Genomic DNA, 23,427 nt, shown 5'->3' with positions numbered 1-23,427 from the left:
CCCCAAACCACAAGTATTCACTGATGGTAGGATTTCAGTATTTGGGCATGCAGCTGCTTTCTATGGATCAAATTTGTTCCATCAAAAATAACAATTGCATGACAAAATATCACAACAGATTCAAACTACGATTTTAAATCCATGCAGACCACAAACTGAAATGTTTCATGCCAACAAAAAGGTGTCCAGCATCATTCTAAAAGCACCCCCCCTCCTAGTCCTGTCTCTGCTTACCAGTATCCAGGTCCTATACTGGCCTTCACTTGTATATGGAAATATCAGATTAACACTCTGAGCAGACAAGTAACAAAGAGAAGTAGAAAATTTATTGCAGTATTTGTTCCACTGAAAGGGTATGAATCCCCTTTCCTCTTATTACTAGGGTGACCTAATACAACAAAATCTAAATTTACAAAATATCCTCCTGCAATAGGCCACATATACTGCATGCGTTGTTTGAAATAGAATAAATTATATTCAGAGGACTCTGCCATTGTACAGCATGGACAAATAAAAGTGAACAAAAATAAAAATTATTTTTTTCTTCAAATATCTAAAAGCTAAAAGGAAAAACCGTCAGGGTGCTAGTAGTATAATAAACTCGAAAAACACTTCAATAAGAACATCAAAAAGACTAATTTCCAACATTCACTTAAGGTTTTATTCTTTTTTTACAGCTTTTTTGTCTTCAGAGATATAAACATTTTAATTTTTTGTTGTGTTAAACTATGATACAGTGGGAGTAGAAATGAGCGACTAGAATCTGCTGCACAACAGCGAAGGAGCTCCCACAACAATGTTGACAAAACATTTCCCTCCAGGTCTCTTTTCTGATAGCCTTTTTAAGGGATAATTTAGGTGAATTATTCCTTGAATGCCTTCATGACTCTAACCTCTGAACTTGTACACAAATTAAGAGCAGTCCCTCTAATATAATAAGTCATATCTTTTGTGTCTTTCAGTTTTTCAAGAATATTTTATGTAAAAGTATGTAGTGTCAAATATTCTTGCTCTCTTGTGTTTTCTTACAAAAATGAGGAAAAAGAGGAGGGTAGGAATCCAGTGAAGTTTGGCTGTGTTGTAGGTGTCAGGATGAGGAGGAGGGGGAGTCTGACAAAGTAGAAATGTAGCGGGAGGGGGGGGGGGGGACAAAAATAAATCAAAAAGAAAAGGAAAACAAAAAAAACCCCACACACAAGAGGCATTAGCTAGCCCCCCCTTCCCGAGCTGCATACAGTGAGCGTAAAGTCTGTACTAATTTGTTGCTCAGTTTGTGGTTGCTGGTCAAGGCAATCTTCTTGTGAATAATGTCTGACTCCTTAATAGTGTCCACCCAAGGCACCAGTTTGCGGCCATCTCGTTTTTTGGCCTCTGCCCAAGGCCCCGAGTAGGAGCCGGCCATCCAGTGGATGTTGTATCCGTTAGAGGTCCTCTGGACGACTCGAGCTATTTGCGGCCTGTCCTTGTATTTGGGGCAACAGAGGGCAATCACATCCATAGCATCCACTGTCTCGCTCATACGGCCGGGGTCCGAGGAGTCGCCGGCTCGCCTTGACTTTCGAGAGGACTGCACAAAAGGACAAATGAAGAAAAAGAACATTGCACTAGTTTCCTCTACATTTCTATGAACTGTGTTTTATAAAGCCCTTTACAAATGAATCTCACCCCTGGGGTCCTTTCGTCTCCATCGCTATAGTCGTCATCCGTCTCTGGTCCCGCCTGGTAGCGTGGACTGGGTCCTGACATGGGGCCAGAGCCTCCCAGTAGGGCATTTATGGCTTTGTTTCGAATGTTTGCACTGGCAGATGCTTCTCCCTCCTCATCTTCCTCGTCAGGATCAAGATGTTCCATCAGAACCTTGAACTGAGGACATGAAAAGGAAAGTTATGCACACAGAAATTAAACATCAGCCTCTCCGACCTGATGTTTAGGGAAAGTTTCAGGCAACCAAACACGGAGAGGAGCCATAAAGCTGCGTGATCAGAGCCAAGTCTCTTCTCAGATTGCAGCTTTAACAAGTTGCAAAGGAATAAATAAATACATTTATTTAATCTGGAAATGAATAATTAAAATCAACAATGTTGAAATACAAAGAGTAGAGGAGCATAAAAATAAAATAAAACTTTGTTAGAAACAACACAATAAGAAATTAAGAGACACTGAACAGCAATTCACTATTGTTTGGTCGGATAATGACATTTATAGTTGTAATTTATATGATAATATGAATAAAACCGACGATGACACAGCCTCCTTACTTACATCAAGATACTGTCTGACTACACGCCTCTTGACGTCATGTGTCAGAGTGGCGTGAGCCATGTTGTTGAAGATGAAGTCGATGGTTTGTCGCGGGTGAAAGAGAACAGTGTTTTTTCTGTTCACTGCCTTATCGTACACCTTCGCTGACTCTGTTGGAGAATACTTCTGAATTTTACTGTTGGAAAACAAAAAATGTTTTTGAGATTCGGACGTCACGGAAACTCAAACACAAAGGTGTTTATATTCATATTCATTCAGACATAAAGGTTGTGTAGGGAAAAAAAAGATTATACCTGTCAGAGAATCCATATTGGTTCTTAAGATGCTGTTTGAGCACCAGAAGCAACAGGATACCCTGAACAGCACTTGCAAAGTCCAAAAGACCTGTTGGATTATCTGGGAGGAGTCTCATTACTTTCTCTGCATCATCGAGATTCAAATCGTCCAGATCAGACTCTGACTCGGAGCTGTTTGCAACAGGTTTTCTAGCCTTCTTGGGTTGCCGTACCACATCTTCATCATCACTGTGGCCATTGCCTTCCTCGTCACTCCTGGAAGAATCACAGTTCATCTTTTCTTCCTCATCCTCTGACATGTGTTTCCACACCCTCTCTTTACGCCGTGGCTCCTTGAGCAGAAGCTGGATATGAGAAAATGACAAGAAAAATCACAACAATCCATGTCAATGCATTTTCATGTCCAAGAGGTTTTTGTGGTCTGGGTGTGCATTTCACAATTTTCTTTGTAGTTCAAGGAAAATACATATATAGGAAATTTACAGTCATATTTACACAAAAGCTACAGGAAACTGTTATCATACCTCTTTAAAGGTTTGCAATAAGTTGCTGCCAGAAACAGACAAGGTGATGTCTATGTGGTGCATTATGAAGAGCGGCTCCTCTTGGCACTGATAAGGGAAACAGGCGAGGTTGTCTGCTAAAAACAGCAGCATGTTTACATCAGTCTTCTGCAGAAGCAAAGACAGAAAAAGGAAGAATATCACATTGCAGTCTTTGCTCATTACAATTTTAACTACGGTAGTCATGTTTGAAAATTTAAAGCTCTCATTTAACTTCCAAGAGTAAAGTAAGGGGGATCCTGATATACCGTAAAAATCAGTGGTTTTTGTTTGTATGCCACAAAGTCATAACAGACTATTTATTATACTTAATTCCAAGACATACTGGAACAAGCACAAACCAGACGTTAACTTGGCATTCAGTTAATAACAAAGTTCCACCTTTACACTGAACTATGGAGAATAGCGTGCATTTACTCACAGAACTGTCATCAAAGAGGTTCAGCAGGGAGATGAGGAAGGCCCTCCGGTGCTGTCGGTTTCCCCGGATCATCGTGAAGAGGTGGGAGCAGAGCGCAGAGTGGGTCTCATCATGTCTGAAACCTCTTACGATGGTTTTACGAGACATATCAATGGCCTGCTGCAAATTGTACGACATTTTCATCCCAGCAACTGCCTTCATCTGTTTGAAAAATAAAACATTTGTACATATATACTGTCTATATAAATAAAATAAAAAATAACATGTCACACAACTGCTAAGACAGCTGCTGCTGCTGAAATCTGCCAGGTGAATCAGAAGGTGAAGAAGTTTGAATTTCTTCTTCAGGTAGCGATGAACTAACTTTTATCCTCAAGTGACAAAGCAACCAATAATTTTCACACTTGGTGAGCGTGCACATCGACTCACGTGGATGAATCCTGTGTACTTCTTGTCAATCTCCACCAGCTGCTGGTCAGCTTTGTTCCTCATGCTCGGCTCTGGGTCCGTCCCCATTGCAATGAGGTAGGGCACGCACTGCACAGACGGAGCAAAGAGGATATTAGGTTCGTTTGCTCGTGTCTATAAGTTTGTTTACGAAAAAATTACTTGGAATAAATGTGGTTAAACAACATGTCCTTTTAGGACCTGTCCTGAGGTGCAACACAATTTCAGAAAGACAATCAGTGTTTATGTGCAATGAGGAATAAAAACAAAACAAAATGTGATAAAATCATATTGATATATTCATAGATCTATGACTCCAATTCTAAAGCAAAGGGCTATTTCTTAAAAGGAGATTTACAGTATACCAGTTACTGGTATCGGGATTCCCATCTTACCTGTACAGGATGAATGAGCCCCTGGTTGAGTGTGAGCGCTATGACGTTGAGAGCAAAGTGCCGTACGCTGGACTGCGTGTGAAAAAAGGCCTCCAGCACTTGTTTTAGATACAGCTGCATAATGGAGCTGCTCATCCCTGAAGAGATGTCTCCCATTTCCTTCAGATCCTCCTGCTTCGATAGTTTCTTCCCTGAAGGGGGGCAAAATGTGACGTTGTATTTATCCATTCTATTACTGCCGCTCAGTATTGTCGAAAGTGCCACCCGATATAACGCAAGGGTCTTGAACTAATGAAGCAACAAAAGGCTGTATTTACACTCTCTGTCCGCTTCCTGCATCCGAGTGTCCTCCTCCTGAAGGTAGGTCTGGAGATTTTTGAGGATCTGGATTTTGAGGTTGATGGAGGAGGTGCTGTCAGCTAGAATGCCATTGTACAAGGACTTCACCTCTGGCACAAACATCTGGCTGGGATGCATGATGACAAGGAAGCCTGAAAAACAGACAGTAAGACTTGTAAGACTTGTAAGACAATGGGTCGCCCCCCCCCTCAAAAATTACATCTGTAGACCAGCTTCTCTGGGCTTACAGATGTCACTGATCCCTGAGTCAGCAAGAACATACCCATGCTGTCCATTTTTCAAAAGTAGCTAACGTTTTGCACAAACTAAACATGTGTGACCTTTATATTTTTCATTTTTAAATTGTGTTCTTGCCTAAGCCAATGATGGCTTTGGTCTTGACTTCCTCGTCCTCATGTTTGGTGAAATACAGCAGCAGCTCGAGAACTTTTTCCTTGATGACAACCTGTACACAACATACAGACACATTATTGTGAAACAGTGGCCATTCAATAATTTGATCGACTTTGGCTTCACATCCACACTTTAATCCAGTTTGGGGTTTTATTTTTTGATAGGGACAAGAAAGCACAAGCAAAATGATACAGAAACTAACACGGCTAGTTGCAGTTTGCTTTAATGTAAAATATTATCAAACATCAGCTACAATCATACCTTGTTGGTTCCCTTGAACTCCTCCAGATCAAAGTCAAAATGTCGGGCCAGAGCACCCACAGTGAAGAGCGATCGCAGCAGGAAAGGCTTGTTTGCTACCAACGTTGTGCTGTTGGGATCCTCTTGATGCTGAAGCTTCAGCTTGTTAAGTGCACCTAAAACATACATATATATATTAAAGACCATCATTATCAAGATGTTCAACTATTCCCATGTTTTTTTAACAGCATTGCCAGTTGCTAAACATGTTGCTAAATGTACATCTTACTATAGAATCTGTTGAAGCAGGCCCAGACAAACTTGTAGTTGTGTGTGACTTTGTTGACAACAGCGCCAAGACAGCTCACACAATGCTGGACCACCTAGAGATAGGAAGAAAGACCCGTCATTACTTTACATTCCACAAAGCAAACCTTGTTCCACAGTGGTGCACTATGACTTAAGTTTCTAAAAAGCTACTGCCATGTTACCGTCATGCCATGTTTGATAATGAGCTTCATGAGGTCTTCTTCCATGGTGGCAAGGAAAGTTTCACTTGGGTGCTCCATCAGAGGTACAACAAGCTCCAAGATCTTTGCCACATTACAGATGACCATGAAGTCATTGGCAGTCTGCGGAGAAAGCCATATGACAATAATTACTGAGGAGGCGTTTTCTAGATCAGCTACCGGAAATAACCAGATAGACAGCCCTTAAATTCACCAATCAGACAAATAATGTTGCCTTCGGTTTTCATCGCTTAAACTGATTTACAGGTGATGAATTCTTGCGCTCGATTCTGCAAGATGCTGTATGGGACTCGGTGGATTCAGTAAACACGACTTACGTTACACTTTGTAGTCAGGTAGGGTTGCATGGTCATGGCATGTTTGACCATGAGCTGAGCCCTGATCTTGCTGAACAAGTATAAGGTGGTAATACAAGCCACTAGCCGTGTTGAATTTACACCCTTGTTCTCTGCAGAGTCAAGAGAACATATCATTTTAAGCACTCAGCACTATTGTTTTCATGAACAATTACATAAGTATTACCATGCATACTGATATTAAACTAAATCTATAGAAGTTGTTGTGAAGTGATGAGCCTACATACCTGCCAGGGATTCCTCATACTTAAGGATGTGCTCAACCAGATTGTCAACCAGCTGAACACAGGCCTTTTTGGCTGGCTTATAGGAGGCATCTTCTTCAGACTTCAGAAGCTTGAGTGAGTGATATTAATTTTAAAAATAATGTTCAACTGCAAGTAATGGTTCAACCAAACAAATCACACACAGGCACAAACCCCCCCCAAGTGCTTACATTCTGAAGAAGCTGCTCAAACCAGTCATAGCCTGTGTCTCGACATGCTGAAACCTGAGAATGAAATCAGATAAATGGTTAGAGATATATAAAAATGATGCAGGTTAAGGGTTGATGAGAGACTTTTATTTGACGGGAATGTCAGTCTTACCACATCAGTGATGTTGAGGATCTTTCTGGTCATGGTTTCTTTGTCATGGGCTGGGGTTGGTGTAAACCACAACTTCTGGAATGTCTCATTCACCAATTTCTATAAAGAACAAAAGTTCATGGCTCATTAGATTTGAGCTATTCACCGCAAATCTTTACATTAAATGATGACTATGCTGCAACTGAGATACATGTCTTTTTAAAAAAATAAAAATAAACAGTAACAATACTTGTTAAAATAGCAAGAGTGCACAAATAGTTGTGGTTGCTCTCAAAATATTAAAATGTGCAATGAAAAACAGTGCAGGAGTTGATCCATACCTTGATACCTTCCTCGTCATTAACTCGGCGGATCATTCTCACACACATCTCGGTAATCTTACTGAAGGTCGGCTGCTCCAGACAGATGTCTCTAAGAATCTTGATGACCCGTTTTCTTACGCTGATACCAGTGTCCTGTATATTAAAACCAGTTCAATTCATAAAGGTGTTACAAGCTTCACAAAAAACACGTCCACATGAGGTGCAGTAGCATTATTCTGCCAATAGGTGGCAGTACGAGACCATAATGAAGAGTGAACTTCTCATGACCCCCCGACAAAGTATTTCCATGACAACGCAGCAACAATTTCAAAGTGTCTCCTCTCAGATGTTGAGTGCCAAGACCAAATGCCTAGCTTGTGTATTGGACAATAGTTAATATTACTACTGCCATCAGACTGATCAGAGTTCATCTAGACTGATTGATACCATTTTGGTGACTCGTTAAATTATTTTATGTAAACGCAAACCTAAAGATGGCAACAACTTCAAGCAATACTTCACCAAAATTCCTGCAGTGACTTTCCATGCCAGCTCAGTGACAATAATAAGAAGCATTCCTTAAAAGAGAAAAGGCCCTGCCTAACTGCTGAACAGTTAGCCACCGCGATGCCATTTCCTCATTTGGAATCAGATGCATTGTAAACCAGAAAACGACAATCAGAGATTGCAGACCCTCGCCTCCAATAGACTATTGGATCTTGTGAGACAGTAAACAGGGCTTCCGGATCAGAGGGGCCAAACCTGCTCTAGCTTGCTGCTCCGGAACGTACTACAAGACTCCTTCTGGACTCTATTTCCCATCATGCCATTCGTGTCCCTCCCTCTTAAAGTGGCAGTTTACAGCAGAGGCACGATTCCAGATGTAAAAATAATTCTAGAATCTGGATCCAGATCCGGATCAACGCCATTCTCGGGGAGGACCAAGCCACGGACTTAACCTTGCTTTTGTAAAAATTTCAAGTCGATTGGGTTCCTAGTTTTTGCGTTATGCGCTCGGACAGACAAACATACAAACATACAAACGCACCCAATTGCAATACCCTCGCCTCCCCTTCGGCGAGGGTAATAAACCTTCACACAGCAAAGACGTGAACTGTGGGATACATTACAAAACAAGCACTACATATACAAATATCTACCCTCCAGTCAAACCTGGTCCAACAGCCAAATCTCTGCTGGTGCAGACTTCCTTTTCACAGTTCCATTTTACTACCAAGTAACAAATGCATTAGTATTTCTGTACAATGACGACATTTTAATGAAACCGAATGCTTCAGTCCACATGATGGGTATAGAATGACGCACTCTTGGTAACAGATTCTTATAAAATGTTCAGGTATCGGTGCTTTTAAAATAATGCCCAGTCCTAAGAATCAATAGCACGATATTTTTCCGGGGTGGCACGGTGGCAGAGTGGTTAGCACTGTCACCTCGCAGCAAGAAGGTAGCGGGTTCGAATCCTATCTGTGCAGAGTTTGTACATTCTCCGGGTTCATCCCACCTCCAAGAACATGCAAGGTATGTCTATTGCCCCAAATTGTCCGTAGTGTGAGTTAATAGTCGTCTGTCTCCTCTGGCCCACAGCAAGCTGGGAAAGGCTCCAGCAACTCCCGCGACATACGGATTATGATACCTCAACACGAGTATGATGGGGAACGTACCAGTATCCTCTCTATGAGCATGTCATAGTACTGTTCAGTAAGTTGAGGTCTGCTGAGGACAAATCTGCCCAGAAGCTCCACAGCCGCCTCTCTCACACTTGTTGAGTTGTCCATCAGACGTCCATGGACCCCTCGCTGCATGTCGGACTGCAGTAAGCGACACAGCGTGAGCATGTACGCGGGAAGAACTTCAGAATATATGAAATGAATGTTTCACACATGACAAGCAACCTTTGGAAGCAAAGGTCTCAACATACCCTTGCCAGTATGCTCGGGTCCACGGCCACAACCTCAGACAAGCATTTCATGGCTTTTGTCCTCACAGCGATGGCACTTTCACCCAGGACTCGCAAGATCTAGTGTGTGCGTGTGTGTGTGTGTGGGGGGGGGGGGGGGGGGGGGGGATACAGACCAGCTGATCAGAAAACTGCTCTTTTTTTAAACAAACCGACAAACCAGCTATTACTAGCCGTGTTACAACCTGAGAACAATCAATCGATTATTTTGTGTACCTGTTGTGACTAAAGCAAAGGCATATATGGAAATAAATATTTCAATCTCACCTGTGTTAAATAAATATCAAAACTCTGAGCGAACGGCCTCATGGAGGCCAAATAACGCACAATTAAACAGGAGTCGTCGTAGTCCACGGTGTCGGAGTTCATTCTGGAAAGGAGGGCAAAGAGAAAGAAGTTATTCCACCAGCGTTACTGGCTTTGACAACCGAGAAGACTGACGGGACAATACAATCACGAAAGGTAGGAACGATCACATTTATGTTCTGCCAGAACAGACACTTACTTCAGTGTGGCAAAATGAGCTGGTGTGGTCCAGATGATGTTGCGCAGGAACTTCTTTCTCTTCTCAGCCCGCTGCATAATTTCACCAGTGGTCTCCATCTCCTTGGCATGTTGAGGTCCATCTGATGAGTCATCATCTTTCTGATTCTGGTTCCGCATCGACTTCTCAGCCTCTGTGGTGGCGTCACGAAACCACTGGGCTATATAGAATTTTCTGGCAAACTAAAGGACAAGGAATTATCAGTCTCAGTATTAGCTCTGTCTGATTCACAGGCTACAATTATACATTTATATAAAGAAATCAATTAAAAAGCATTTCACAAACACACAGAAAATCATCCTCAAAGTAAGTATTGGTGTCTGTGCCTTTAATGAAGCCGTTTAATTCTAAAGAATATGCTAGTAGATGCCGAGATGTCGACAGCATAAACTTAAGGTTAATTATTTGATTTGTTTGATTACTGTGTTGATATGAAAGTTGCATGTATATGTGGTTTAACAGCAAAATGAAAGTACCGGTAATAAACCTCAACGCGTGTTGAATATAAACCCACCGCCAATGATGCATCCGTATCAGTATTCCCATCCAAGTAGTCCAGTAGAGCCTTCTGCAACTGCTGGGTCTCATCACTTCCTGGAGACTAAATAATCAGAGTGAAAGTTCAGAAATGCGCAGCTTACAAAAATCCACATTGACCAATAAGCACAGGACGCAAATCAAGAAAATACAAGGCACAATGTAAAACACAGATTTCTTTGTTATTATTTTTTTACTTTGTTTTATTTATCCTTGTCATTATAAACTGTGATGTAAGGGATGGTGCAGCCAGTAAACCTGCAGGTATTGTTCTACCTCTTGTAGGATACGATCAATTGATCTCTGGTCCATTTTGCTGGTAACGGCATCTTTCCTCAGACGGGCAGCCACCGTGCCAAGGTAGTCGAGAGATGCTACTCTCAGGGCCATCTCCGTCTGCTTATTGCTGAACTGGTGTACCTGATGGGAATAAAAGAAAGAACGTGAGAACAGATTTCAACAACAAATGTTCCTACACGTCATTCTTGCACTTCACTCAAAACCACAATTCACTCCTGTGAGAAAAGAATTCCAGCCCAAAAAACTGCAATGCTTAAAATGCAAAGCATACCTACAATCAGAGGATATATTCCCCAGTTAATGAGCAACGAATTCTTACGTCCATGAGTGAGTGTTCAATGTGTTCCCATCTGCCGAACAATGGCTGTCCCCCGCTATTCATAGAAGCACTTAACCAAAAATAGTTCCAAGGGAGGCCACTGTCGTACTAACCAGCAGTCTACCGAGCAGACTGAGCAGCAGCTCTGCAGCAGGCCACTCTGGTTTGTTTACTGTCGACAGCAGGTCCTGGACAAAGTTCTCAAACAACGGGCGGTAATCTTCTTCTCCCTGCTTACTGCCACACCTGAGAAATGGGGGAAACAAAAAGGCAGGTGGGGAAGAAAAGTGTAAAACCGGGATGAAGGGGAAGAATGACAAAAAAATAATGGATGGGAAAGGCCTAATAATTCGGTTAAAGCTATCTGACAACTTTTACAGCCTCGGAATAACGTTTTACCCTAAAATATATGTATCGTATGCTAACCCTAAACATTTTTAAAGGTAGTATAAAACAGATTGATACGCACTTTTTAAGGAAGACAGAGAGGAAGTTTTGTGCTGTTCTCATTGCTGTCTCATAGGAATTGGTTATCAATACATCTTGATCCACCTAAGAAAGAAGCAAAAAGGATACTTGAGCAAAGTCTAAACCAGTTTGAATTAATTGCAATTGTGCTTGTGCGGCGGTTTGACGCGTTCGCTTCCACTCCAACCTTGTCGCAATCATCAAAAGTGTCTTTGTCATTGGGAAGATGCACAACACACTGGATCAGCTGCAGCACCAGAGCGGTCACCATCTGGATGTACATCGGCTCTCCGTCCTCGTCTGAGCTGTTCAATCTAAGGACAGGGGAGACGACCAAATACTGTGAAGGGTATTATCCAGGAGAGTAAAGGACTTCATCAATTACAGAAATCATTTCTGAACTCATTATGCCATTTTGCTCTGCTGACAGGTGAAACAATAATTAAATCAAGTGAAACAAATTTCCGTACCTGAAATTCCTGAGGGAGCGTTTGCTGGTTGGCAGTCTGGCCAAAGACGTAAAGATCTCTTCCAAGATCAGCTGCCGATGCTTTTCATAACGCGAGAACACCTGAAGACCAGAATAAAAAAATTAACAGGTGGCATTTAACTTTAAAAAAAACTACCAAGTACTACAACACATCAAATGAAAGGAGAAAGCGTACCGCTGTGACTAGTTTAATAGCACACAACTGCAGCTCGCTGACATTCTCCACGAAGAATGGGGTGATTCCCATAGAGGAAACCTGGAGGGGGGGGAATTGTAAAATACATTAATCATCCTCTAGCTTGCCATCAAAATGTCTGCTTGATACACAGATTTTGGGATTTACCTGGAGGATGGTGGTGTCTGTAAGTAGTTGGATCTCAAGGAGCTCAGCAATGTTGCTGACAATGTCACACACTTTGTTGTATAACATGACGATCACACGCTGCTTGTGTGTGGAGCATTTTGCACGCTTGGCCCTGGAACTCAAGAGGCCACCTGGATGCAGAAAAAGCAAGAATGTTAAGTCCTTTTTGAGATGAACCATGGTTTTTACACACAAAGTTCGTTTTCGTATCAGTTCATGATTTTTTTTTCTTGAATAAAATCATGACCCTGTAATTTCGAACAGCAGGACTTGGCATTCAACAGATTTGTTCATGTCTCAGACATAGACCAAATCTCATTAAGTTCCACCAAGTTTGCAACAGTGAGTCGGGATCAAATAGGGACTCTTTATCCTCACCGCCATGTGGGTCCACCCTATAGACCGGGTCGTACTGTGGATACAGTGTGTTCTGAAGATGGAACTTGGTGTATTGCAACACGCGCTCAATGACGTCTTCCATATAAACAGCCTTCGGCATGTGCATTGAGGTCATGATATTTAGAGCCGTCAGGCAAGCATCTGCTGACTTTGTGACTCTTTCCATTATCAAGTCCCTCCAGAGTTTCTCTTCATCTTCAGCATCGTGCTCCTTAAGAACAGAGAGGAAAATAATTCAAATACCAACAAACCACCATCTGGAGGCAGACGTTTGGCCTCCATTACAGCAAACACATTATCTTATCAGCTACTTATCTATCAACAGTGCTCACATTTCTGCAATACTGAAAACTATCACGTTTGTTGAAACCATACACAAAGCATGTTCAGCACAGAAAGAGGAGGGACTGGAGCTCACATGGTTCATCAGGGTGGAGAGCTTGGCCCCGTCCTGGATATTCTTTTCCAGTATGTTCAGCAGTTTCACCAGCTTGTCTGACGGGATCTGGCGGCAACAGACGCCGTTATTTAGGCATTTAATAAGAAGCAACATCATGTATTCATGAATGCAACTGAAGCATTTCTATAAATATATTCAGTGGTACCCTGCTGGAGATGCCCATAGCCTTGATCTTGGCGGACTCGCTGGCCAGTTCATTCAACTGGTGTTTACCAAGCAGCAATTCCTGAGGTATCTCGTCATCATCTGCTGTTGGTAAAAGAAAGGCAGTGAAGCTAATCACATATAAACAGAGAGAGGGAGATGGATTTGGTTCAGAGGAAAGCCAGTCAAACATTTACCCATGGTCGTGAAATCTACATCCTCAAGGTGCTCCAGGATGTTGTCGATGCTCGTCAAGAACCTCTTGAAGGTGGAAGAGTCCATTAGCTCTTCCTGGGTCAGCTTTGGTTCATATGCTTTTCGCTTCTTCTGCTTTTCCTTCATCTTCATTTTTCTGGCAACTGAAGAACAGAGATTTCCTCTTTACTATTACATTATCTCAGTTTTATAGGTTTCCATTCTACATAAACCTGGCATAAGCAACATATGTATTTCTGTCGCGTCTATATCATGTGATTGATTTTTTTTTTTTCTGTATAAAGACATAAAACTATTAAGCTTTCACCATGAATGGTCTATGAAGATGCATATATTTCACACATTTTAGAAGAAAGAAAAACTTATTTTTAAATGCTGTGGGATATCGAGAGCAGACCTTCACTAATACTGGGTGGCGGTGAATCATCCTCGGAGGAGTCTCGGTAGCGGCTTCCTGAGCCTCGCCGGCTGTCCCGTTGACCGCTTTTCCGATGCTCCCCTGAGGCACGCCGCTCCCTGTCTTCATGGTCCCAGGCCCTGTCTCTGTCTCGACGTTGCCGCTTTCTTGCAGCTGTAGAAATTGAAGAAAGCAATTAGGCCCAAACTTCTTAAAACAATAAGAATCACAATACTAATAACATTTTACAAGAGTAAGCTGCCACCAAATACGCAATTACAGGTAGGCGTCAACTTAAAACCTACTCGTGACTGTTTGGCCGCACTCGTCTTTGACTGTTTACGACATACCAGAAAGCGAGCGAGCGAATCGAGCGTGCGTCAGTTTCTGCGGTCTCACCCACGATGTCTACCAAGAGGAAATTGTCTCTTTCTACTTCAATATTTTCCGTATCATGTCGCAGCATAAAACAAAGAAGGGAAGGTTTCTCAGAACTGAAGAAGCCTCTTGGATGAAAGGTGAAATGTCTTCAATCAAACTTGAAGAAGTCCAGTTTATTCGACTTTTTTTGCTCTTCATGATTGTGTAAAGATGTGCAAAGAGAAGAGATGAGAACGCAATCATTTGACTTACACTCTCCATTTGGATCGAAGTCGTCATCCGAGCTGACCTCTGCATATTTGGGCTTTTCATTCACAGTGCTTCGTTTCCTCTTATTCATCTTTACTCTTTCACAGAGGGGCATGGTTGACTCAATCTCTGCCAGTAGCTCTGGGGGCAGCTCCTTCAGAACCGATGGGTCCATTCCACCTGAGAATTTCACAAAAACATCTTAAAGTCATCAGACAAAAGTAATTCATGAAATAAATAGGAAACAAAATGTTGTCTAGTTAGGTGTTTGCACTGACAACATCCAGTGCTTCTTACTTTTGCCAGACTTTCCTGAAGACATCTTGCTCCTTCCAGACTTGCTGTGACGGATGATCCTCTGGATCTGGTCAACGGAGAGCTTCTTCACAAGCACTACGGGCTTCGGTCTCTTCTCAAAGTCCTGCACCAAGCCCAGCCTTTCCAGTTTTACCTTGGGCTGGCCCCACAACTGACTTTCAGTTGACCCGCCGCCATCCTTATCACGTTTGATCTGGGGGTGGCCAACAAATCAGGAAACATTAAGAAAATGCACTCGTGGGAATTTGGGTTTTCTGACAGAAATACATGGACTTTGTTTACAGAAAGGAAAAATCAGGAAAGTAATAGAATGTGAAAAAAATGCATCAAATTGATATGGGTTTAGTGATTCTAATGTTAGTATTCAATGTTCTAAGAAATACTTAAAGGAATACTCCAAGTTTTTTTTCCAAATCGGTTCAAAATGGTCAATTAAAGGTGATGCCACCGTTCTGCTAAAAAAAAACAAAAAACAGTGGCTAAATGTAAACGCCCCAGTTACGAGGCTTGACACACCGCAGATAGAAACTCTCATTCACTTGTAAATTGTGTCGCTCTCTGTCCTTCTACAATTAAGTTAGGAGCATTATCTGAGGTAGGTGTCTCCTAAATTGTGCCTGGTAGTCTGGAAGCTCACTCGACAATGCTGCAGGCTTGTTCTGCCGAAGGGGCTAAAGGTTAGACCCGAGTAAGGTATTACATATCCTACCATATTTTATTTTTTTTACATTACGCAAATAACATTTCTCAGAGCGTGACTCATTTCAACTCATTCTAACAAATGCATTGACATTAGTGGCTGCAACACAATGCATCATGTCACAGTGTCCTCACATCATGCCTGACAGGCACACACGGGTCGATCAAAACTTGATTATCTAAATACTGCACTGACAACTGATATAAGACAGGTTGCAACAAAGGAAAGTGTTGCACTCTACAGCAAATGAGCTTTTTTGACTTTGTGCCTCATGATAAGTACTTTTCAGTCACAATTGCAAGACATGCCACATCTGAGAAAAAACAGTGGAGCATTTCTTTAAGGCATTTGCTTTTGATGAGACACAGGGCTAAAACTATTTCACCCCTTCAACAGATGGTTGGGTATGTGTTAATGTGTTCCATGAATATTAACACAAATTCTAGGTGAAAAAATAAGAGAAAAAAAAATGTACGTATGGAAAAACAAAAATGAGAGCAAGAATAAGCAACGGTGTGATTTGATTTTGAGAGATTGCAGGCAGTGAAATCTGAATGATTGTTAGGTGGGTGGATATTTGGTTTGGGTCAACCCAGATCACCTTAGGGATCTGGAAGTTCTTCAGTGCGCCACTATGGCCTCCTAGGAGATGAGCAGGGAAAGAATCAGGAAGTTTTGCCCCAGAAGCAGATGAGGCCGATTTGGAACCATCTTGTCTATTGCCGCTTCGACCAGGCTCTACAGCGGAAGAAGCTCGATAGCCGGACCGATCTCTGTCACTTCGGCAGCGGGAGTCGGGGGAACGTCGGTCTCGACCACCAGTCTCACTCCGGTGCCTCCTATCTCTGTCAGATTCTCTGTCCCTGTCTCGCCCGTGCTCTGCTCGGTTTGTTGACTTTGGCGCGTCTCCCCGTCTCTCCGAGGACTTCTCATCATGTCGGTGCTTCGATGACTCCCGAACATCTCTCCTGCCGTCGTGTTTATCGACCCTGTTCTTGATCACTTCTGGTCGACCATCTGGTTTCAACCGTAAAGCCGTGTCAGAACCTTCCACTGCAGCCGGCCCGCTGGCTGGTTCTTCAGGCCAGCGTTGGGCCTCAAGGGCTGGAATAGGGGCAGCCAGACAAGGGTCGAGCTGGCCGTCAGCTCGGCCTGCCTGCTGTAGTTCGATGCTCACCATGAGAGGAGGGCGGCTGGCACCGTTACCAGCTGCAGTGGCCTCTTGTGGGGTTAGTTTGCCAGCATTGCCCCCTCCTGTTGATCCACTGCCTGGGGCACCTGTGGGGCCACCTGGACCCCCTGCACCCGGCTCCAGAGGAAAAGAATCCTGTTTTCTCTTCTTGAGAGGCTTGTCTGTAGAGGGAAAGGTGCAACGATAAATTAATATAAATATAAAGAAATGGGAATCCACAAGTTTGAAAAGCCTACACACCCTTGTCTTGCACCTCCTTTGAGCACTTCTCATTAGCTGCTTCTCGCTCTATCCTTTCAATTTCAGCAAGGGCATCGAGCTCTGCCTCATCGTAAGGGGAACTGGGAGGCTGGAGACCACTGACCACACCGACTTGCTGGGAGATTTGCTGCTGCTGTCGGGCTCCAAGGTTTTGCTGGAGGACAGGAACCTGCTGAAAGCCTAGTTCTGTCTCCATATTGTCAGAGTTCTGGTCCATGCCTTGCGCATCACCTGTAATAAGAACAAAAAGCAAATTTCCAAAGGTCTGGTGTTCAGTAGTCCAACGAATATGACTCAAACATGACCTTTATACAGCACGACTTTTTAACCGAGTGAATTAGACTACTTTTGAAACTGAGGGGGGAAATAATCAAGTTAAAACATAGCGATTTAACTGGTTACCTGGTGTATCAGACTCATTTGACTTGACCCTCGACAGCTTGAGGGTGAGTTTTGTAGAGTCCTTGTTTGGAGAGCTTACAATATCGTACATATCTTTCTCCTCCTTCACCACAGGGGCCTTTTTTCTTTGCTGGAGCTGCTGCTTCTGGTCGAGTCCTCCTTCCCTTGATGATGGTGGATAGAGAGGCGGTGACTGCAGAATCAGCAGGGGTCGTGAACCGGCTGTGAGGAAGCAACACCAAATAGACGTTATCCTTCAGAGACATGTACAGAGAAACGGTAAAAAAAAATTAAATGAAATGCACACACTGCTTTGTCGACGAAAGGGATTTATCGCTAATACTGTTCCATGTGACATAAGAGGAAAGTATCGCCATTAAGACTACGTGACCTCAAATTATTCTGGCTCTATGAAATACAAATGATGTGAAGAGCATCAACAATTAGTGCATTCAACATCATGGATAATTGTTTGCCTACATTTACTTGTCAGTTATTACAGCTAATGAAGTATTTTTCTTACATTTGGGTGTTCCTTCACTCCCTGCTGGGGAGCAGCCAGACTGCGGAGACCTCAGCGGGAAAGAAGGGTTCCTCATGGTGGAGTCACCCTCCTGAACAACAAACGCACAACAGATGTAAAAAAATAACAACAAAAAGAAAATTGGCTGCAAAAATGAATGAATAGATAAAACAACAAGCACTAGTTACTCTGCAATGCAGCTAATGGGGAGACCTATTCTGACCAATTTAGCAATAGTTTAATTCATTTAATTAACCACTTATACCGAGCTCTGCAGCCGAGCCCGCTTACTATGCACACAGTTCAGCATGGCTTGCCTTCACCATGCATCCTCCCTCAAGGAGGAAAAAGAAGCTGCATTTCACTACAACCACAATGTTTATTCATGAAATTATTATATGGCGATACTAAGTTAAAACAAACAAATTAAACCAGTTACAATCATGTTATTAAATCAAATCAGAATTTAAAAAGACAAATATTACACAAAAGATTAGATTTATAATCCCTGTGTCTGGATGATTCTAACTATTCTGCCAACTCAAACAGATTGCAAAAAAAAAAAAATGCACCAATATTATGTTTTAAACTGGTTGTTGAGTCTATTCCAGAACACACTTTCAAATCCTGACAGGAAAAAAAAACCATTTGAAAATAATATTATTGATCACAGAGACTTTGGTGTTTATTGACAAATGTTTGCTTTATATGGGTGGTAAGTTTGCACCTTCATGTTTCATACTCAGTTGTACCTCAGTGCTCAGCCGGTGTACAATGTTCAGGTAGTCCTCAGTGCCGTGTCTGTCTGAGTGGTGGTTAGCAGCGTTGGCCATCGGCCCCGATACTTTACCCTCATGGATATTTCGTATGCCACCAGGTACCATTGGACTGGTCACAGAGACTGTTAGACAAACACATTAAAGAGGTACAATACTAATTATAACATATAAAAAAATTAAACTCTCAAAATGGACAAGTTTCTATAATTTGCAGATAAAATGTAATAATGGATCTTCTCCCAGGAAAGCAACAGAGTTGCCATGAAACCTGGCATATACAGTCGCCTAATCACTACAGCTTTGCCAACATACACAGAGATATATTTTAGCTGTCAACTACCACCTTATTTGAAACCAACATCATAGATGTCCCTGCTGGCAATGAGATGACCGCTAGCTGGAGCATCAATGGCATCGGTGAACCAGTTGATGGGGGCAAACCTGATCGTGTAAGTGTCGGAAAAAAACAAAAAACAAAGAATGTGTGATCAGGAAAAGACACACGGTTTATAAAAATATGTGGGTGAAAAGTCTGTTTCTTAAAAAGGTAATGCTTTCAACGCGTGCGCCCATCTTTTCAAACGTGATCTCTCAGTGGAGAGATGACATTCATGAATTTAGTCCGTAATAAATATGTGAAAATTCACATGATTAACTAAAATTATTGTTAAAACGATTGAATTGTGGGAATTAAATTTTCACTGAAATTACAAACAAAATGTAATTTTAGTGTTCAAACTGGGACCGTTTAAATTTATAAACATTGACAATCCCAAACATACAAATATGAATGTCACAAACAAGTCATAGCTGCAAAATAGTTTTATCATGGCTGCATTTTGGATATTATTTATGGTAACCGTTCTATTAATTCTTCTGGGTTTCTGTAAATCCGTCTCCAGATCCAGATCAACCACCTCTCACAAAATAAATTGCAAAAGGAATTTAAACAGTCCCCCATCACATCAAACCCCCCAAAAAACCTAAATTGTAGCGTAGCATATTAGTGAATAGTAGCGACTAACACAACACGTGTAGCTAGTACATTGAGGTATTTCTAAAGGAGAGACTTTTAACTCCTACTTCCACTCAAAATGTGTTTTCACAATGCCACCCGCATGAAGTGTGCGTTCAACAAAACCTCTGAATCCTTTGTTTTCATTTGATAGGAATATCCTTATAAAATATAATAGCAGTGTATTGTAATTTTTAACAAGATGTTTATCACACTATGAAAATATAATGCTCTTACAACCCTAATATTCACAATTAATGTGATGCTGTAAAACTTAAGGCTTCCCTTTTCAACCAATGGACAGCTGGAAACAATTCAACACGCAGATCCATCCTGACACAAAACCTGACTACAAAGGAGGATTTGGGGATACATGTACAGGTTTTACGCAGCCTTGGAGTAAAACACAGAAAGCTTGATACTTTTTAAGTACTGGAATGAGATGACTGACATGTATGAGAACCTCTGAAATCTACAGCTCATTTATTTCAGCCGCAAACACACAAACAACAGTGGGCAGATCCATATGTCAGGGAAGACCTCCGTTACCTACACACGAACCTGCAGAACACACACGTACACACACTCACCTTGTTGAATCTGTTGATGTTGGTTATAACTGGGTGGTTGTTGGTGGGGATAGGGCTGTATGTAACCAGGGGCAGGGCTCTGCGGAGTGTAGGGGCTGGGTACCGGGCTGTTCTGCTGGCCCATATAACGACTACTGGAGCCAGTCTGGGGTGACACAAACCGACTGAACAGAGTTGGGGGAAGAACAGAGAGAACATAAGTGAGCAAACACAGGGATGGAAATTACATCATTGACTGAATGAAATGCAAAAATGACAATGTATTGTGTGAGCCAGAATCAAAATACAGCAAATAACGACCCTAAAGAAATACTTCAGTAAAATACAAAAGGTGTTCAAGTAGTAGAGCTGCATAAGAACACCAAACAAAGGTTGAGATGATAAAGAGACCTAAATTCTGTTACTAGATTATTTCCCCCACAGCTCAGCACAGAAGGCGCATGCTGATTGCTTCTCAGCGTACTGTTTCGAGCACCAGAAGGAGGCCCCAGAGATCCTGATCACCCATGACATGGAGATGTTCCTTAGTGCTCTGGTGCAAATCCGCTACGATTTGCCACCCGGCTCACCTTGGTGGATTTGGAGAAATTGCGGCTGGCTGGAAGTTCGCCGACTGGGAAGGGCTATGCATGGAATTTTGGGTGATCTTGTACGGTGGTACCATTGGCTGTTGCATTACATCTGTACAGACATAAATGACAGTAAATTAAATAAAGATCATCTGGATTATTATCTGCCTTCATGCCATGATGTGCAAAAGGAAAGCATCTCCATACTTTTCTCCCTGAAAATGCCGGGGTTCCTGGCCAGCATGGTCTGCAGCAGCACCGGCGCATCACCCTCTGGCTCATCGCTGCCCAGGTTGTCCTTAAGCTCTCTAAAGACACAGTTAGGAGATCGATCACGTCGTAAAATCGTGAAAGCAAATCAAAACCGAAGCACAGATAGGAGTACTAAATAGAAACACACAAGACATAATCACGTTTGAAATCCAAACATGCATTCAATAATGGTTTGATTGCAGGTGTTTAGTAAATATAGATAAGACTAATTACAATTCTCAAACAGAGCCTGTTTCTCTGTTATGGATGTAGTACCAAGATTTTTCAGTGAGACATATTTTCACTAATATACTCACATGTGCTCTGTGGACACCTGGTTGAGGCCATGGGCTAGCTGGGAGGCCAGATTCTCATCCCGACAGCCCAGAAGGCAGGTAACTTCCTCTGCGATCCTCCCATTGTATAAGAGGCTCTTAGTGGTCGTGGCCGGAAGAGGGGAAGGGAGGGGCAGCTGGTTCAACACTAATAAGAGAAACACAAAAAAATAAAATAATAATAATAAGGCAGAGGTGGAGAGGTAAGAAGATGAGAAAGACAAAGGATGAGACAAAAAAGATAGACAACAAAAGTGAAACAGAACAAATCTGTATTTCACTCACAGTCTGTGAGGCTAGCGATCCCAGCGAGAGTGGTAATGGGAACATGAGGCATATCCCCATTCATGCTGAAGGTGAGGGTCGGGGAGTGTGTTGATACACAGGTAGATCAGGGGTCGGTGGACGACACCCGTCCTCACATCTCCTGACACCTAGAGAAGATGAAGGGGTTTTCAGGGAGACAGAAACATGATGCAAGTGGAACAGTAACGAGTATTACAAAACAGATGTGAGTAAAAAGCACGGAGTAAACTTTAAATAATCAATGACAGTTTAGCATTTGCTGTGTAAATGCCTGCATCGATATGCATTGCTGATTGAAAATGGTGCCTGCTGGGTTATCTGTGATCTATAAATAAACATTTCTTAAAAAATATTGTCACACAAAATTTACTCCAATGTTTTAGGAAGAATCTCACCCTTTTCTCTCTTACAGATCAAGTTTTATTTATTTATATATATACATAGCTACCAAAACGTCACACACAAAAAACATTTTAACAACTATCACAGCCAAAAGGAAGTCATTTTTGCTATCAGTTAAAATAATCTCTAACTTCAGAGTGGGCATTATCTCTTTTTACTCAAATGAACTACACTTAAAATACTTAAAAGTGGAGGGAGGAGTAGTCAGTCAGAGGATTTCCTGAATATCAAATATAATATACCTGTGGAAGCAAGGAATCTCTGCATGGTATAATAATACTCAAGCAGTATCAGGTGATAAATGATAGATCGAGATGAATGACAATCTATCCCCACATGCAGGCTCTCTGGTAGCACTGAATTTATCTTAATTTATCTTGTGTGACCTTGGCTTCTAAAGCAAGACTGCACAGTATGTGAAGAAAAAGGACAAATATAAATGTCGTTTCTAAATTCTTATTCTTCCTCTTTCGGCTTGTACCGTCATGGGTCGCCACAGCAAATCAAACTTCTAGTCGATTGCATGCTTAATTCTGGCAACATTTTACACTGGTTGCCATTCCTGCAGCAACCGCCTGCGGCAGGAAAATCCACTTTATTTTATAAATAAAGCTGCTACAGAGAGCTGAACAAAGGCCAATTTGTGGCGCTCTTATCATAATTACTCTAAAACTTTAGGAATGTTTAGATTTTAATTAGATCTAAAATCAGAGCATTTACATGCACTAGCTTCCATTCAATAAACATTTAAATATTCTCAGTTGCCTCAATTTTGAGTGGACAGGCAAAATATTACTGATACAAGACATAGAAATAACACGACAATTATTAATAAAAGTACCTTCTTGATGAAGTCTGCGCAGTCTCGGGTGGACTCACTGACATTTCAGATAAAAACTCCTACGCCTTATATCTGCTGAAAGACAACATGGCTCTTCATCACTTTCACATATAATAGCATTTTATTTATTTGAGACAATGACAAGAGCTGTGCCTAAAAACAACAACAACAAACAACAGCCAAATAGAGCATCTAAGCCAACTGTCGTATGCATGTCAGATTAACAATGGCCTCGTCATGCAATAAAATCTTCACACCTACAATGCAACAGCATGCTGAATTGCTGACCTTAACTCAAAACATTTTTTTTTGACAACTTCAAAGAAAGTTTATACGTTTAGCAACTTCCTGTATACCGATACAATGAATATAATGCAACCAATACAAGACCAAGATTTAGGTCAAATAGATAATCCGCGTGCAACAGATCCTGCACGTCAGAACTGCTAGTAAAGACCAATAGAAAGATACTGCAAACACTACATTAGCTAACCATATCGCTAGCATGCTTCGTCTTATGTGCTCTTCCTCAGTATGCAGGGGC

The 23,427-nt window shown here is 41.9% G+C and overlaps 1 protein-coding gene across 1 annotated transcript; it reads right to left on the bottom strand.

Moving 5' to 3' along the window:
* Positions 1-318: 318 nt before the first annotated feature.
* nipbla (NIPBL cohesin loading factor a) lies at positions 319-22,903 on the bottom strand. The gene is made up of 48 exons (XM_068738814.1): positions 22,884-22,903; positions 21,620-21,768; positions 21,317-21,482; positions 20,955-21,055; positions 20,748-20,859; positions 20,179-20,342; positions 18,547-18,695; positions 17,795-17,885; positions 17,272-17,493; positions 16,849-17,100; positions 16,018-16,769; positions 14,696-14,909; positions 14,402-14,578; positions 13,769-13,942; positions 13,353-13,514; positions 13,157-13,260; positions 12,970-13,056; positions 12,531-12,762; positions 12,132-12,283; positions 11,964-12,044; positions 11,769-11,869; positions 11,486-11,612; positions 11,300-11,382; positions 10,944-11,076; positions 10,488-10,631; positions 10,189-10,275; positions 9,636-9,856; positions 9,398-9,500; positions 9,092-9,190; positions 8,835-8,981; positions 7,171-7,305; positions 6,851-6,949; positions 6,700-6,753; positions 6,491-6,599; positions 6,225-6,355; positions 5,869-6,009; positions 5,667-5,760; positions 5,399-5,553; positions 5,099-5,189; positions 4,702-4,875; positions 4,385-4,575; positions 3,972-4,079; positions 3,543-3,743; positions 3,083-3,229; positions 2,556-2,902; positions 2,263-2,437; positions 1,666-1,863; positions 319-1,567 (listed from the first exon to the last, which is right to left on the bottom strand). Exons 2-48 carry the CDS (start codon positions 21,681-21,683, stop codon positions 1,205-1,207), a joined length of 7,614 nt encoding a protein of 2,537 aa, XP_068594915.1. The 5' UTR covers positions 21,684-21,768; positions 22,884-22,903; the 3' UTR covers positions 319-1,204.
* Positions 22,904-23,427: the final 524 nt, after the last annotated feature.

This window comes from Brachionichthys hirsutus, chromosome 4, assembly GCF_040956055.1.
Source record: "Brachionichthys hirsutus isolate HB-005 chromosome 4, CSIRO-AGI_Bhir_v1, whole genome shotgun sequence".
Taxonomy (NCBI): Eukaryota; Metazoa; Chordata; class Actinopteri; order Lophiiformes; family Brachionichthyidae; genus Brachionichthys; species Brachionichthys hirsutus.
The sequence above is the reverse complement of the archived record's forward strand: the minus strand, read 5'-3'. Positions and strand labels throughout refer to the sequence as shown.

Excerpts from the sequence above, each read along its gene's own strand:
- nipbla (XM_068738814.1), bottom strand. The coding sequence starts at position 21,683 with ATGAATGGGGATATGCCTCATGTTCCCATTACCACTCTCGCTGGGATC. Across the intron at positions 17,494-17,794 it reads GAGTGAAGGAACACCCAAAT|CCGGTTCACGACCCCTGCTG; the intron begins GTAAGAAAAATA and ends GCTTCCTCACAG. Across the intron at positions 9,501-9,635 it reads GCTCATTTTGCCACACTGAA|AATGAACTCCGACACCGTGG; the intron begins GTAAGTGTCTGT and ends CCTCCTTTCCAG.